This window comes from Salmo salar, chromosome ssa19 (genome assembly GCF_905237065.1).
Source record: "Salmo salar chromosome ssa19, Ssal_v3.1, whole genome shotgun sequence".
Classification (NCBI taxonomy): domain Eukaryota; kingdom Metazoa; phylum Chordata; class Actinopteri; order Salmoniformes; family Salmonidae; genus Salmo; species Salmo salar.
In genome coordinates, this window is record NC_059460.1 from 54,888,223 (window position 1) to 54,906,713 (window position 18,491).

An 18,491-nucleotide genomic window follows, 5' to 3' on the forward strand; every position below is an offset into this window, starting at 1 on the left:
GGAGAGTGAGAGAGAAACAGAGTGACATGTTGTAGGATAGAGGGGAGGAGAGTGAGAGAGAAACAGATAGTAAAGAGCATAGGTCTGTTGGCCAAATATGTGACTCTCCAGAACACCACTGTTGGCTCTGGCTCAGGCCTGATTCGGGAGTGAGAATTGAGTAGTAAAATAATCTGTCCAAACTGGCCGATAAAACCATTGGTGTTGTTGGATGCAAAACAGTCTGAGGACCAGATGTTTACTACTCTGGGAAAGCATTCCCAGGTTAGTGAACATATTGACAGACTGTAGTTAATAGCCCAACGTGTTGCCTGGGCACAGGATCTTTCTACCAGTATTTCGGTATTTTCTTCAAAGGATTCTTTAAAATACTATTTTGTAGCAGTATAATTAGCTCATTTTACTCCAAATCCTGTCCTCACAAATAAAACTGTACTGATAATACTAGCCTAGTGGTTAGAGCAACCGAGAGCTGACAAGGTAAAAATCTGTCGTTCTGCCCCTGAGCAAGGCAGTTAACCCACCGTTCCCTGGGCGCCAAAGAAGTGGATGTAGATTATGGCAGCCCCCCACACCTCGCTGATTCAGAGGGGTTGGGTTAAATGTGGAAGACACATTTCAGTTGAAGGCATTCAGTTGTACAACTGACCAGGTATCCCCCTTTCCCTTTACTAAAAATACTTTCTCAGTCTGTGGTAGCTGCCTTCCTAGCTAATCCAATGCCAGTGGTGTCAAGTACAAGACAATCAGTGTTGTTTTGACGCTGTGTGAAGACAGCGATATAAAGGCCCACCGTATCAGATGTCTGAGGATGGCCTAAGGCAACTCTTGTGTAAGTAGGAGTCAGCTGTGTCTGGGTTCAGCAGGGTCGTGTGAAACAGTGCAGAAGTGGTAAGTACAGGGGCAGACAGAAGGCAGCAAGCCTATGTTGCATGGGTGCAGTGTGTGTGTGTGTGTGTGTGTGTGTGTGTGTGTGTGTGTGTGCGGGGGATGCATGTTTGTGTGTGTGTGTGTGTGTGTGTGTGTGTGTGTGTGTGTGTGTGTGTGTGTGTGTGTGTTACAGTCTGCTATGATGATCTTGCTCGCTCTCTCTCACACACAAACAGACACACACACACACACACACACACACACACACACACACACACACACACACACACACACACACACACACACACACACACACACACACACACACACACACACGTCACACTCTGTCCTCTACCACCTACACAGTACCAAACATACCCACCAGTACGCTACTGGGGGCCTCTGCTATGTTTTATCCCTGTTGAAATATTGATGCTACAAGAGCGTGAAGCATGAATGTTTCAGCGACGCTGGTCTTGGAGCAGCGTAGCACAGCTACTTCCTGAACCCTTTGTTGCCCATGTCTCCTCATGGTTCTGGTGTTGCTAATGTTTGGACCATAATAGTGACTTACTGTAGGTAAACCACTTTCATTGTTTTGAGTAGAAACATGGATTTTCATGCTTTTTGTATAATGGCAACCCCGTGGAGAGTGGAGAAAGTTAGTAGCCTTTTCAGATGACTCATCTTTCCGTTAACACAAGAGGTTTTACTTTTGGCTTTGCTATGAGTGCCGCTTGTGTTTCTCAAGGTTTTGTAACACGTTTGGCATCTCTCGTCTTGAGTCCCTCAGACTGAGTTATCTGTTTACTATGCAGCATGTGCATTCCCACACCGGACCATGTGTTGTCCAGCATGGGGAGGATACAGTATATTAGTGTGATATACCTGTTGGTATGAACCACTGATCAGAATGGGCTTCTGGTTTACAATGCTTATGGAGCAAGTTTGGGGGCACCAAGGATTTTCAGAGTCGCTCAGTTTATGTAGAGGTTTATTTATCCAATCATATAAAGAATACCAAGGACACAAGGACATGCTCTGAGATTTGCACTAACACACTTCATGTAAGTCTTCACACACACACACACACACACACACACACACACACACACACACACACACACACACACACACACACACACACACACACATACATACATACATACATACCTAAACTCAGCAAAAAAAGAAACGTCCTCTCACTGTCAACTGCGTTTATTTTCAGCAAACTTAACATGTGTAAATATCTGTATGAACATAAGATTCAACAACTGAGAAAAACTGAACAAGTTCCACAGACATGTGACTAACAGAAATGGAATAATGTGTCCCTGAACAAAGGGGGGGTCAAAATCCAAAGTAACAGTCAGTATCTGGTGTGGCCACCAGCTGCATTAAGTACTGCAGTGCATCTCCTCCTCGTGGACTGCACCAGATTTGCCAGTTCTTGCTGTGAGATGTTACCCCACTCTTCCACCAAGGCACCTGCAAGTTCCCGGACATTTCTGGGGGGGAATGACCCTAGCCCTCACCCTCCGATACAACAGGTCCCAGATGTGCTCAATGGGATTGAGATCCGGGCTCTTTGCTGGCCATGGCAGAACACTGACATTCCTGTCTTGCATGAAATCATGCACAGAACGAGCAGTATGGCTGGTGGCATTGTCATGCTGGAGATTCATGTCAGGATGAGCCTGCAGGAAGGGTACCACATGAGGGAGGAGGATGTCTTCCCTGTAACGAACAGCGTGGAGATTGCCTGCAATGACAACACGCTCAGTCCGATAACGCTGTGACACACCGCCCCAGACCATGATGGACCCTCCACCTCCAAATCGATCCCACTCCAGAGTACAGGCCTCGGTGTAACTCTCATTCCTTCGACGATAAACACGAATCCGACCATCACCCCTGGTAAGACAAAACGTCAGTGAAGAGCACTTTTTGCCAGTCCTGTCTGGTCCAGCGACGGTGGGTTTGTGCCCATAGGCGACGTTGTTGCCTGTGATGTCTGGTGAGGACCTGCCTTACAACAGGCCTACAAGCCCTCAGTCCAGCCTCTCTCAGCCTATTGTGGACAGTCAGCACTGATGGAGGGATTGTGCGTTCCTGGTGCAACTCGGGCAGTTGTTGTTGCCATCTTGTACCTGTCCTGCAGGTGTGATGTTCGGATGTACCGATCCTGTGCAGGTGTTGTTACACGTGGTCTGCCATTGTGAGGACGATCAGCTGTCCATCCTGTCTCCCTGTAGCGCTGTCTTAGGCGTCTCACAGTACGGGTATTGCAATTTATTTCCCTGGCCACATCTGCAGTCCTCATGCCTCCTTGCAGCATGCCTAAGGCACGTTCACACAGATGAGCAGGAACCCTGGGCATCTTTCTTTTGGTGTTTTTCAGAGTCCGCAGAAAGGCCTCTTTAGTGTCCTAAGTTTTCATAACTGTGACCTTAATTGCCTACCGTCTGTAAGCTGTTAGTGTCTTAACGACCATTCCACAGGTGCATGTTCATTAATTGTTTATGGTTCATTGAACAAGCATGGGAAACAGTGTTTAAACCCTTTACAATGAAGATCTGTGAAGTTATTTGGATTTTTACAAATTATCTTTGAAAGACAGGGTCCTGAAAAAGGGGCGTTTCTTTTTTTTGCTGAGTTTACATACATTTATCCCGATTTTACCATACAAAAACACCCTGTACAGGTTTGAAGATTTTTGTGTTCCTCCCTCTCACACACACACATTGCACCACATGACCTTGAAAGCACTGAAGAGGTGTTTGTTCTGTATCCATGTGTGTATGTGTGTGACAGATCTCAAAGCTTGATCTTCATCTAGCTCTCTCACCACCGTGTTCCCCCATTAGTGAAATCACTCCTGTTTACTCTAAAGCTGCATGCATCATCAGACGACATTGCCACTTTCCCCGACCCCGCTGTGGAACGGTTGTTACCATGGCAACCCATTCCCCACATCCAGGGTTGCCATGTCTGCGTTTTTCCTGCGAAATTGGGCTACTTTGAAAACTATATCGCATGTGAAAATGTATTGGTCACGGGTTGTGGGTTTTTGGACTACTTCTAAATTGCACTGCGGCCGCCATGGCATGAAAAGTGATGTGATAACAATCAAAGCAAGTCAAATTGTATTGGTCACATACACGTGTTTAGCAGATGTTATTGCGGATGTAGCGAAATGCTTGTGTTTCTAGCTCCGACAAGTAATATATAACAATTTCACAACATATACCCAATACACACAAATCTAAGTAAAGGAATATAATTATGAATATATAAATATATGGACGAGCAATGTCAGAGCGGCATAGACTAATATACAATAGAATAGTATAGAATACAGTATATACATATGAGATTAGTATTGCATAGACTAAGATACAGTAGAATAGGATAGAATACAGTATATACATATGAGATTAGTATTGCATAGACTAAGATACAGTAGAATAGGATAGAATACAGTATATACATATGAGATTAGTATTGCATAGACTAAGATACAGTAGAATAGGATAGAATACAGTATATACATATGAGATGAGTAATGCATAGACTAAGATACAGTAGAATAGGATAGAATACAGTATATACATATGAGATGAGTAATGCAAGATATGTAAACCTTATTAAAGTGACTAGTGTTCCATTTATTAAAGTGGCCAGTGATTTCAAGTCTATGTATATAGTGGTTGTTGTCCTTGATGATCTTTTTGGCCTTCCTGTGACATCGGGTGCTCTAGGTGTCCTGGAGGGCAGGTAGTTTGCCCCCGGTGATGCGTTGGGCAGACCACACCACCCTCTGGAGAGCCCTGCGGTTGCGTGTGGTGCAGTTGCCGTACCAGACGGTTATACAGCCCGACAGGATGCTCTCAATTGTGCATCTGTAAAAGTTTTCACAATTGAGCAGCACTAGCTAGCTAATATAGAGACACCCATTGGATACATTTGGCAATTCCTGTCTTGCTGCACCCCCCAAAAATGTGGCTAGTTTTAAGGCCTTGTTGGGTGGATTTTGAGTGGTCATTGGCCTGGATATTTTATCTAGACCTTGCAACCCTGCCCACATCCCACCTCCGATGCTGCAGAGTGAAGTATGCTGTGTAATCTAAATTCACTTGGAAGAATTCTCTTGGTGCACTCTTGTGTCCTTGAACCAATGGCCCTCCTCAATAGACTGTACTTAAATGTAAGGAACAGAGTTACAAGGGGAACCAGAAATCTACTACCTTGGGTACCAGTTTAGCTAACATTCCATGTTAGCTAAACAGACTGGTACCCAGGCTAGAAATCTACAGCACGGTAACATTTACAGTTGCATTTACCAGTGTGTGAGGCATGAACAAATGTACGACTGTCTGTCTCTAATAACACTCCTTAGTCATTTCCTAGTGTTTGTTCAAGCCACAGGGAGCACGCATGACATGATTACTGCTTTATTGATTGGTGTACTGTGTGCCTGTATCACGCAGGTGGGGGAAAACCCAGTGTGTAATTGAATGGTGTGATGAAGAGCCTTTTTATTTGTTCCAACGTGACTCTTCTCAAACAGGGCTGTTATTGGTTAAGTCGTGCCACGATGCCATGAAACATGTGGCTTGTGACATCAGACCATGCAATGCCTCCATGAATCCAGAGAAAAAATAAGGTTGTTTTTGGAGTGCCAATAATATCCTACTATTTAGATTTTTTGGATCATTTTTTGGATCATTTGTCCAGTAAATTGTTGGAAACTGTCTCTAAATTTGATATTGTGATCTGGCAGCCTGAGTTGTCAATTTTTTCAACTGTTCACCTTTCGACCAACCAGGTTATTAATGTGAAAGAGTGTCTGGTTAAATCTCAGTCGCTCTCCTAACCCTGCTCTGTCCATTAGCCATTGGGTTAGAGGAGCGCCTGGCTAAACAGGGACCACATAGGGAAATGGAATTATGGGAGCTTGAGCCCTACCTCCCATTCCATACCTACTGTGCCTACTGTATCCTACACACACGGTACCGTAAATCCCACCGTAGTGCTTCTCTGCTTATAGAGTTTGTAGCAATACAGACAACCAGGCTTGATCTCCCCCCCCCACATACCGCACTGCCGTAGCGCTGCCGGCGTTTAACAGCGTTAATAAGGGATTTAGCATCCATTCATAGCTGACAGGTCCCTAATAATGCTCAGGAAAGCGATGCTTTAACTAGTGATTTTGATGGGATCCCGACATCACGCTAGCAAGCTTTAGTTAGTTAACTAAGAGATGCTATTTAGCTTTTAGCATCCTCCCATAGGGATGCACTGCACAAACGGCTAACTTACAGCATCATTAGGATCATTAGTCTTTAGCCACAGTAGCCAATGATAGGACAGTCCTTGGTCCAGAGAGAGGTATATGTCTGGATGGAGGGGCTGATTGAGTTGAAGTACAAGGCAGATTAATGAATCCTTGGTGAGAGTAAACGTGTGTGTGTGTGTGTGTGTGTGTGTGTGTGTGTGTGTGTGTGTGTGTGTGTGTGTGTGTGTGTGTGTGTGTGTGTGTGTGTGTGTGTGTGTGTGTGTGTGTGTGTGTGTGTGTGTGTGTGTGTGTGTGTTGCTAATGTAACATACGTTTAATGTTGCTGGGGACTGGGGGGAAGAAGTTGAGGAGCTTGTCCATGAGTATTCAACCAGGCTTGAAATGATTGACATGTCCCCTCTGCCTATGGTCATGAAGCTAGAGGCTGTGAGAGAGGTGGCCCTAGCAAAGATTCAACATCTGCTTGCAAATGTGCATATCCCACAGAAGGTTCTGGGGGAGATGAATAACAAAACTGTGCAGGTGGTGACAAAGTGGCTATGCTTCAACACGCCGCACCACATGTGACGTTATCTTCCTGAGCCAAAGAGAGGGGGGTTTGGGTGTCCCGAATGTTGTGTGGATTTACACTGCTCCCAGACTGACTCACCTGTTGAACAGGCTCAACAGTGACAATGTGACAGTTAAGGAGTTAGCCGGAGCCTCCCTCATTCTGGACCTACGGAGGAGGAAGGTCCCACTGGCCATGGACACTGAGGACAACTTCCTGGGCCAGGAAAGCCAATGGAAAATTGGGGCGTGCTGCGGGCTTTGGAGTCTGGTCAGACTGGCCGGACCTCAACGGCCTGTGCAACTGCACTGAAGTGGAGCTCAAATGGACACGGACTAATATGCAAGTTGAGCCAGTGACTGCCTCTGATGTAGTGGCAGACCCCTATGTTGTTCTGGAGGCTTCTGTCATCCATGTTGGAACATCTCATCCTTCATCGAGGACAACACTCCTTGGTATCAGACGGATGCAGCTGAAAACTGAGTCTGCAGGGGAAACTCATTGCTCTGGACTGTGCTGACCAGTCTGTCTCCCATTCCATGTACCAGAATTCTGCCATTGGTGAGGTTCTACCAACAAAATATAACCTAACACTCTGGTAGCCTGCAAACCACGACCTATTTTCTATTCTACATGGGTCAAATGTAATGGAGTCTGTTGCCCATGTTGTGAATGGTTGCTGTCCATACAAGGATGTGTACATTGCTAGACATGACCGCCTTGTCAACCTGATAGCCAGCGAGTTGAGACTGGTCGTCTCACCAACAGCACACGTCCATAAACATTCTTGTGTAAGAGGAAGTTGATGATGATGTGTTTTCCTATGTGCCAAATACGCCAGATGTTGTTGTTTTGGGGGCAGGCCAGGGGGAGGTGCTCATTTTGGAAGTGGGCTGCTCATTGGACGGCTACATGGAGTAGACCTTTGCCGACAAGCTTCTTAAATACCAGCCCCTCGTGGCACGATTGGACAGCCTGGGGTGGAGGTGCAGGCTGGTAGTGCTGATATTTGGCGGTCTCGGCCACGTACACAGGCTTGCTGAGCCTGGCCTCCAGATTGCGGGCCTGACAAAAACTAGGGCAAAGCAGTTGTGTAGGTACTGCTCTGTTTCAGCTGTCATGGGCAGCCTAACTGTTTGGAGAAGGAGCTGCTTTATGTACCCTTGAGTGCCATGAATACAGGGACCTTTGAAATGTTTGGATCCGTTTTTAATGTAAATTTGGTCGGTGGATTCAAATAAAGTATTTGAAGTGTGAGTGTGAGTGTGTGTGTGTGTGTGTGTGTGTGTGTGTGTGTGTGTGTGTGTGTGTGTGTGTGTGTGAAGGGCCGTTTAAATTGGCTGGAGGAATGGAGGAGGGACAGGGACCCTGCCAGGAGTTGGTTAGGGTGCTCCTCTCTCTCTCTCTCTGTCTCTCTCTCTCTCTCTCTCTCTCTCTCTCTCTCTCTCTCTCTCTCTCTCTCTCTCTCTCTCTCTCTCTCTCTCTCTCTCTCTCTCTCTCTCTCTCTCTCTCTCTCTCTCTCTCTCTCTGTCTCTCTCTCTCTCTCTCTCTCTCTCTCTCTCTCTCTCTCTCTCTCTCTCTCTCTCTCTCTCTCTCTCTCTCTCTCTCTCTCTCTCTCTCTCTCTCTCTCTCTCTCTCTCTCTCTCTCTCTCTCTCTCTCTCTCTCTCTCTCTCTCTCTCTCTCTCTCTCTCTCTCTCTCTCTCTCTCTGTCTCTCTCTCTCTCTCTCTCTCTCTCTCTCTCTCTCTCTCTCTCTCTCTCTCTCTCTCTCTCTCTCTCTCTCTCTGTCCCTCTCTCTCTCTCTCTCTCTCTGCTCTGTCTCTCTGTCTCTGTCTCTCTCTCTCTCTCTCTCTCTCTCTGTCTCTCTCTCTCTCTCTCTCTCTCTCTCTTTCTCTGTCTCTGTCTCTCTCTCTCTCTCTTCTCTGTCTCTCTCTCTCTCTCTCTCTCTCTCTGTCTCTCTCTCTCTCTCTCTCTCTCTCGCTCTGTCTCTCTCTCTCTCTCTCTCTTTCTCTGTCTCTCTCTCTCTCTCTCTCTCTCTCTCTTTCTCTGTCTCTCTCTCTCTCTCTCTGTCTCTCTCTCTCTCTTCCATAGGGAATTCCAGCAGTGACATCAGAAACTGCTGCAGTGTTCAGTGTTTGCTGCTAGTCCCTGACTGCTGTAACTGTACAGTATGCAGATGTAGCTGACTGACGCCCTGAGGCAGCACTGTAACTGTGCAGTATGCAGATGTAGCTGACTGACGCCCTGAGGCAGCACTGTAACTGTGCAGTATGCAGAGAAAAAGGACCACTACATAAGCCTATATGGCCAAGACTAGGCTGACTCTCGTTTTCTTGTTGATGAACTCTAAAGTATACAGTCCTGATATTCTTACAAATTAAATAGTTATATTAGCCTAAATTACTGGCTACTTCCATATGTAATCTACCCAACCTCTTTCTCCGTCTGAAATGGTCAGAGCTGGCCCTATCTGTAGCAGAAGTGTTGGTACTGTAACACTCATTAAGGAGAAGACTGTGTGTGTGTGCGTGTGCGTGTGTGTGCTGGCTAAATATGTGCTGGGGAATTAAAAACATGTCTACAGAGAGAACTAGAGCTCAGATGATAGCACAGCAGCAGCCATGTGGGATCTGCTCCTCTGAGGAGGCGGTGTTGCATTTTTCAGCCTCTCTATCCCTCTGTGCTGTGTGAGTGTGCATGTTCTGCAGGCTAGCTAGAGTTATGTCTATTTTCTTAACACATTTCAAGTAGTGTTTGTCCTACAGAAGGAAATGTTAGCCTTGTTTTATTTTCTCTGGGAGTCTTTGTGTGTGTGTGTGTTGCATGATCTGTCTGTTAGAAACATTCGATGGGAAATGGCTTCTGACTGGCCGAGAGCCTCATCAGGCATTCACTGTAACAAAAGCTTAACCTCACATCACACAGCGGATGCTGCAGAGCCGGAGAGAGGGATAACTCAACTCCTATTTCTCATATGCAGTCGTTTGCTTGTAGACTGAAAGTAATGCTTTCTGGTCACCACACCTTGTAATTGGATTGTCGGCATTAGAGAACCAATTTCATTTTTGTGAACTTAGGTTTACAATTTTATTTAGAAAATAAAGACAACTGGCATGGACAAAATGATTGACACCCCTGAGCTAGTACTTGGTTGAACAGCCAAGATAACCGCAGACACACTCTTCTTGTAACAATGAGCTTGCTGCACCTTTCTACTGGCAATTTGGCCTACCTTTTAGCAGCTAACTGCTCTAATTAATCAATGTTGTAGGGGTACCCTCCACCAACTGCTGTTTTCTGATCTCGCCTTTGTTTTTGGATGTAATTCAGATCTGGCCACTCCAGAACAGTCCAGCATCTCTTCTTGAACCATTCTTGAGGGTTTTTTGATGTGTGTTTGGGATTGTTGTCCTGCTGGAAGACCAACAACCTTCAATGGAGAGCCAGTTTTTGGACACTGGGTTGAACATTGGACTTCAAAACAATATCTGCTGATTTCATGATGCCTTGCACCCATTCAAGGCCCACAGTACCAGAGACAGCAAATCAACCCCACAGTATTATCAAATCTCCCCATCTTTGATTGTAGGCAGGGTGTTCTTTTCATTACATTTTTCATTTGGTCATCAGAAACACAGCGATGATCTGTTTTGCCAAAGAGCTCTCATTTAGTTTCATTGGTCTATAGAAAATTTGCCCCGGGATTTAGGCTTGTTTAGTTTTATTTTTAGAAGTTCAATCAGGTTTTGTTGTGTGTCCTTCAGCAGTTGGGTCTTCCTATGTTTACCAAAGACCAAATGAACCGTTTAAAGAAAAGAGCATCCCCTCCTGCAATCAAACATGGGGATGTTCGATAATGCTGTGGGGTTGCTATGCTGTCTCTGGTACTGGGGGCCTTGAATGTGTGCAAGACATCATGAAATCAGATGATTATCAAAGTGTTATGGAGTGCAATGTTCAAGCCTGTCTATGTTGAAGTTGCGGGACTTCCAGCAGGACAACAACCAAAACACACATCGAAAGAAGCCTGGAATGATTCAAGAAGAAATGCTGGACTGTTCTGGAGTGGTTAGCAAAGAGTCCAGATCTGAATCACATCCATAACCTATGGCCAGAGCTGAAAACAGCAGTTGAATTAGTGGGGCAAATTGCTAGTAGAAAGGTGCAGCAAACCCATTGATGGCAAGTACTTGCTCTGAGGTGCCAATAATTTTGTCCATGCCATTTTTCTTTATTTTCTAAATAATTATTTTTAAACTTAAGTTCACAATAATGACATTTGTTCTCTAATGTTGAAAATCCGATTGCAAGGTGTTTTTTTTATTTCAACTTATTTTAGAAGAAATAGGGAACTAATTAAGAAAATTGCAAGGGTGCCAATATATTTGGCAGCAACTGTACATCCTCTATGCAGGGTGTGGTAATATGGGATGAAAGAACTTCATAGGCGTTTGCAATGATGAATACGTTATCTTCATTCCATTGATACGTATTCTTTATTTCATGTAGCCTACTGGTTCTTTGGATGAGGAGGGGGTCATGAACTCCAAGTCATATGTCTACTGTAGGGACTGGTGTGACATGTCATGGAACCATGCCTCCTGGTGGTTACTGAGGGCATAACAGTTCAAACAACCAACATTTCTTTATACGCACAAGGCATGTAAAATGTAAAATAAGGCCATACTCGCTCTGTTGTCATTTCTAATTTGTGAGAGAGTGTGTTTGACATCTGCTGCTTCATGGCATTTCTCTAGTCTAGCCCCTCGTTCATCATGCAGCCTCTAAAAAGAGAGGACGAGAAATGGATGTGTGTCTGTGTGTCTGGCCTCAGTCTCTGAAGGCTGTAGCAGGTGTTCTCTCATCGTAGCTGTGATCGATCACACAGTCGAGCCAGGCAGACGGTCAGACCAGCCTCAGACCCAGCCTGGGAAAAACACTTTCTGTGTGTGTGTGTGAGTGAGTGAGTGAGTGAGTGAGTGAGTGAGTGAGTGAGTGAGTGAGTGAGTGAGTGAGTGAGACGAGTGAGGAGACAGACAGACGAGTGAGTGAGTGAGCGAGTAGACAGTCAGAAGACAGACACACAGACACACAGACACACAGACACACAGACACACAGACACACAGACACACAGACACACAGACAGACAGACAGTGATCCAATGTGTCCTGTTGCAAGAATTCACTGATTCGTAATCAGCTCATTAAACCACGCCTGTGTTTGTATGAGTGAGTCATTGCCTCACGGGAGAATTCAAACGCTGGAGTAAATCTCATTCACAGTTCTCTCCAGTCCTGCTAATGGCTCAGGATTTGAATCCAAGAATAGAGGGACCCGCCACAGCCGTATACATTTGGTAACTGTTATGCCCTCAGGTTTACATCCAGGAAGAAGTACACAAATTATCGATATGAGTATTTACAAATGGAGAATACTGTAATACTGTTAACACTGTACTGTAATGTACATTTCACACACACACATTCACATGCACACGCATTTACAAACTCACCCCACCCCTACACACCTTCCCCCACTAATGCACAGCTAAATGTGCTAAGTGCTGAAGTGTGTACTGCAGTAGCCACAGCGAAGACATAGGGAACCACACACTGCTACTCTCAGCACAGAGAGGCTGCTGAAGATGGAAAAAATAAGTCTCCACTCCAGCCACTCCTGTTATTCACCACCTAGATCAATATACTGGGCCTCGCGACCCGAGAATAGAAACAGCCTGAGACATAGAACCACTGCCTTAGGTGAGCAAAAAGAGCTGGATACTGACTAGGAGTCCGAGCAGTTGTCCCATCCATCAGCTCTAGATCTATGCTTGGCTTGTCTGCATTACCCTCATTATGAGCTGCAACTGCTCCGTCCACAGACATACAGGGCTCTTTCTCTCTCTGCCCGTTCTCTCCTATTCGGTTGTATTCCTGTCAGGACACGGATAGAGAGAGTGAGATAGAGGAGGTGTGAGAGAGGGGTGGAAGTGAGGGAATAGGTGTGAGATAGTGAAAGGACCTGACAATTAGGTCTCATTCTTGTCCCTTCCCCCTTCCCGTCTCTCTGACGCTCTCTCTCTCTTTACCAATCTCTCGTTTCTGTCATTGCCCGAAACCAGTCGGTGTGCTAATTTTTCATCCCCCACTCTGGGGACATGTAGAAGAGAATAAAAAGCAATGCTCAGTAAGACTATAATAAATAAGGGATAGGTCTGTTTGTTTGAGTGAGGGTGGGTAGGGTGCTTATTGGAAGTGGTCTGGGTTAGTGATAGTGTGTGTGGTTAAGAGTGAACTGTGATTTGGTATTGTTTAGTCTTTCCCTGAATGATATCTGTAAGACCAACACTATTGTATTGATAGTAATAGCAATAAGGAACTTCATTTGTAAAGCGCGTACATTACACATTGTGCACTTCACCCTAACTGCCATGTTACTAGTGTTTACTTTCATGTTCCAGTAGGACTCTGCTGCTACACTGTTGTGGACAGGAGTAAGCAGTGGTAAAGATCCAAACTAGATTTCCCTAGCAATGAGCTGACCTGTCCTTCTACCCGTCTGTCCCGCAGAGGAGGCTGGTGGTAGGAGCTGTAGGAGGACAGGTTTGTTGTAATGGCTGGAATGGCATAAATTAAACGTCAAACGTGTGGTTTCCATATGTTTGATGTGTTTGGTACTGTTCCATTGATGAGCCTGTCCTCCTATATCTCCTCCCACCAGCCTCCTCTGCCGTCCCGCTACCTGTCTGACCCGCTGCAGGTGCTTATGTGTAGACAGAGAGGTTAATCGCAGGAAATGGAAGTGCCTCATCCACACCTTCCCTTAAGCACAGTTTTGTTTGTTTCCTTGAGTGAGTGAGTGAGTGAGTGAGTGAGTGAGTGAGTGAGTGAGTGAGTGAGTGAGTGAGTGAGTGAGTGAGTGAGTGAGTGAGTGAGTGAGTGAGTGAGTGAGTGAGTGAGTGAGTGAGTGAGTGAGTACAAACATGTCATTTTTTTATTTCTCAAAGGTTTTTTAATTTGGCTTTTTTTAAATTATACAGATAATACAGACAGAACAAGTAGAGGGCAAAACAGACACGGATCCCCTACCAGATCAAACACACCTGCAGATCAAACAGATCAAACCCCCTAGCAGATCAAACCCACCCCAACGCCCCATGTTCCATCAGGACACACACGGGTCCCCTAGCAGATCAAACCCACCCCAACGCCCCATGTTCCATCAGGACACACACGGGTCCCCTAGCAGATCAAACCCACCCCAACGCCCCATGTTCCATCAGGACACACACGGGTCCCCTAGCAGATCAAACCCACCCCAACGCCCCATGTTCCATCAGGACACACACGGGTCCCCTAGCAGATCAAACCCACCCCAACGCCCCATGTTCCAACAGAACACACACGGGTCCCCTAGCAGATCAAACCCACCCCAACGCCCCATGTTCCATCAGGACACACACGGGTCCCCTAGCAGATCAAACCCACCCCAACGCCCCATGTTCCAACAGGACACACACGGGTCCCCTAGCAGATCAAACCCACCCCAACGCCCCATGTTCCATCAGGACACACACGGGTCCCCTAGCAGATCAAACCCACCCCAACGCCCCATGTTCCAACAGGACACACACGGGTCCCCTAGCAGATCAAACCCACCCCAACGCCCCATGTTCCAACAGAACACACACGGGTCCCCTAGCAGATCAAACCCACCCCAACGCCCCATGTTCCAACAGAACACACACGGGTCCCCTAGCAGATCAAACCCACCCCAACGCCCCATGTTCCATCAGGACACACACGGGTCCCCTAGCAGATCAAACCCACCCCAACCCCCCATGTTCCATCAGGACACACACGGGTCCCCTAGCAGATCAAACCCACCCCAACGCCCCATGTTCCATCAGGACACACACGGGTCCCCTAGCAGATCAAACCCACCCCAACGCCCCATGTTCCATCAGGACACACACGGGTCCCCTAGCAGATCAAACCCACCCCAACGCCCCATGTTCCATCAGGACACACACGGGCCCCCTAGCAGATCAAACCCACCCCAACGCCCCATGTTCCATCAGGACACACACGGGTCCCCTAGCAGATCAAACCCACCCCAACGCCCCATGTTCCATCAGGACACACACGGGTCCCCTAGCAGATCAAACCCACCCCAACGCCCCATGTTCCAACAGGACACACACGGGTCCCCTAGCAGATCAAACCCACCCCAACGCCCCATGTTCCATCAGGACACACACGGGTCCCCTAGCAGATCAAACCCACCCCAACGCCCCATGTTCCATCAGGACACACACGGGTCCCCCTAGCAGATCAAACCCACCCCAACGCCCCATGTTCCAACAGAACACACACGGGTCCCCTAGCAGATCAAACCCACCCCAACGCCCCATGTTCCATCAGGACACACACGGGTCCCCTAGCAGATCAAACCCACCCCAACGCCCCATGTTCCAACAGGACACACACGGGTCCCCTAGCAGATCAAACCCACCCCAACGCCCCATGTTCCAACAGAACACACACGGGTCCCCTAGCAGATCAAACCCACCCCAACGCCCCATGTTCCATCAGGACACACACGGGTCCCCTAGCAGATCAAACCCACCCCAACGCCCCATGTTCCATCAGGACACACACGGGTCCCCTAGCAGATCAAACCCACCCCAACGCCCCATGTTCCATCAGGACACACACGGGTCCCCTAGCAGATCAAACCCACCCCAACGCCCCATGTTCCATCAGGACACACACGGGTCCCCTAGCAGATCAAACCCACCCCAACGCCCCATGTTCCAACAGAACACACACGGGTCCCCTAGCAGATCAAACCCACCCCAACGCCCCATGTTCCATCAGGACACACACGGGTCCCCTAGCAGATCAAACCCACCCCAACCCCCATGTTCCAACAGAACACACACGGGTCCCCTAGCAGATCAAACCCACCCCAACGCCCCATGTTCCAACAGGACACACACGGGTCCCCTAGCAGATCAAACCCACCCCAACGCCCCATGTTCCAACAGGACACACACGGGTCCCCTAGCAGATCAAACCCACCCCAACGCCCCATGTTCCAACAGAACACACACGGGTCCCCTAGCAGATCAAACCCACCCCAACGCCCCATGTTCCATCAGGACACACACGGGTCCCCTAGCAGATCAAACCCACCCCAACGCCCCATGTTCCATCAGGACACACACGGGTCCCCTAGCAGATCAAACCCACCCCAACGCCCCATGTTCCATCAGGACACACACGGGTCCCCTAGCAGATCAAACCCACCCCAACGCCCCATGTTCCAACAGGACACACACGGGTCCCCTAGCAGATCAAACCCACCCCAACCCCCCATGTTCCATCAGGACACACACGGGTCCCCTAGCAAATCTGCACCTTTTTGCCATGGCACCGACAAGCATAGATGAGACCAGGCAGAAAGATCCCACAGTAGAGTCAGCCGAATGACTCAGCGGTTCTCCAAGGCTTCCTGCAATGCTTTGTAGAAGGGAAGATGGAGAAACAGAAAACGGAGAAGTTGCTATGATTTATGACCCACAGTAAACACTGTTTCAAAGCATAATGGATAGAAACCCATGAGAAACCCATGTGTTCCTACTTAAGTGACTCACAGATGAAGGTGATGCAGCGTTTTCCCCGTATTTTCTGGAAAATGCGGTTATGACCCTGAGTGAGTTCTTGCATTTGTTCACCTTAGTGATGATCTAAAGCAGAATCATTCTCCATTATCCAAAAGTAACTGACAAAATGACAACATAGCTATAAAAAGTTACAGAAAACCAATGTTTGTTGTACAGTATTGAGCAATATTCTGTGACGTTGAGCGATGAGGGAGTGGGTGATATAAATTGTCAGATTTCTATTCGCTACACACCATAAGTGTCCCAAAAAGAGCTGGACCTTGTTTGGTCTATAAGGCAGCCAAGTAGTTGTTACTCAGAAGAACGTTATGTTTTCTCTCTCAGCACTCTGAGAACAGTAAAGTAAACATTCCTGTTACATGGTTAGTTCGAGGCATCATCGGGGAAATGAGTCATCCGCATGAAAATGCACTCTGTGATGTAATAACGTTGATTCAGCGGTATGTGCATACATTTCCCATTCCCACGGTAACTTGTTAGATAATGCATCCCCTAATTCCCCACTCCACCCTAATCGCCATTCCTCTTCTTCTTCATTGCAGAGCTGAAAAAACGGAAGTATTAAGTGAAGACCTGCTACAGGTAGGAGGCAAAAGGAAGTTTTGTTAGTGTGTCTTTGTGTGTGTGTGTGTGTGTGTGTGTGTGTGTGTGTGTGTGTGTGTGTGTGTGTGTGTGTGTGTGTGTGTGTGTGTGTGTGTGTGTGTGTGTGTGTGTGTGTGTGCTTATAAAGGCTTAATATAGGCCTACAGAATATGCCTGTTGTTTACATAAGTATTCAGACCCTTAACTCAGTACTTTGTTGAAGCACCTTTAGCAGCGATTACAACCTTGAGTCTTCTTGGGTATGACGCTACAAGCTTGGCACACCTGTAGTTGGGGAGTTTTTCCCATTCTTCTCTGCAGATCCTCTCAAGCTCTGTCAGGTTGAATGGGGAGCATCACTGCACAGCTATTTTCAGGTATCTCCAGAGATGTTCAATCTGTTTCAAGTCCTGGCTCTGGCTGGGCCACTCAAGGACATTCAGAGACTTGTCCCGAAGCCACTCCTGCATTGTCTTGGCTTAGGGTCGTGTGCTTAGGGTCGTTGTCCTGTTGGAAGCTTGAACCTTCGCCCCCAGTCTGAGGTCCTGAGCGCTCTGGAGCAGGTTTTCAAGGATCTCTCTGTACTTTACTCCGTTCATCTTTCCCTCGATCCTGACTAGTCTCCCAGTTCCTGCCACTGAAAAACATCCCCACAGCATGATGCTGCCACCACCATGCTTCACTGTAGGGATGGTGCCAGGTTTCCTTCAGACGTAACGCTTGGCATTCAGGCCAAAGAGTTCAATCTTGGTTTCATCAGACCAGATTATCTTGTTTCTTATGGTCTGAGAGTCCTTTAGGCGCCTTTTGGCAAACTCCAAGCGGGCTGTCATGTGCCTTTTACTGAGGAGCGTCTTCCGTCTGGCCACTCTACCATAAAGGCCTGATTGGTGGAATGCTGCAGAGATGGTTGTCCTTCTGGAATGTTCTCCCATCTCCACAGTAGAACACTGGAGGTCTGTCAGAGTGACCATCGGGTTCTTGGTCACCTCCCTGACCAAGGCCCTTCTCCCCCGATTGCTCAGTTTGGCCAGGCGGCCAGCTCTAGGAAGTCTTGGTGGTTCCAAACTTCTTCCATTTAAGAATGTTGGAGGTCACTGTGTTCTTTGGGGACCTTCAATACTGCAGAAATGTTTTGGTACCCTTCCCCAGATCTGTGCCTTGACACAATCCTGTCTCGGAGCTCTAGGATTTGTTTTGCTCTGACATGCACTGTCAGCTGTGGGACCTTATATAGACAGGTGTGTGGCTTTCCAAATCATGTCCAATCAATTTCATTTATCACAGGTGGACCCCAATCAAGTTGTAGAAACATATCAAGGGTAATCAATGGAAACAGGATGCACCTGAGCTCAATTTCGAGTCTCATAGCAAAGGGTCTGAAAACTTATGTAAATACGTTTTTTTCTTAAATATTTAAAAACCTGTTTTCACTTTGTCATTATGGGGTATTGTGTGTAGATTGATGAGGAAACAAATTCATTTAATCAATTTTAGAATAA

At 47.0% G+C, this 18,491-nt stretch overlaps 1 protein-coding gene across 7 annotated transcripts in view; it reads left to right on the plus strand.

Moving 5' to 3' along the window:
- The window catches only part of LOC106579296 (rho GTPase-activating protein 44), a 93,295-nt gene that overhangs the window by 55,553 nt on the left and 19,251 nt on the right, over positions 1–18,491 (plus strand). For all 7 annotated transcript variants that reach the window (XM_045702493.1, XM_014159086.2, XM_014159084.2 and 4 more), the window contains exon 2: positions 16,950–16,989. In XM_045702493.1, the coding sequence (XP_045558449.1) occupies positions 16,950–16,989 (40 nt within the window). The remainder of the gene's footprint in view (positions 1–16,949; positions 16,990–18,491) is intronic.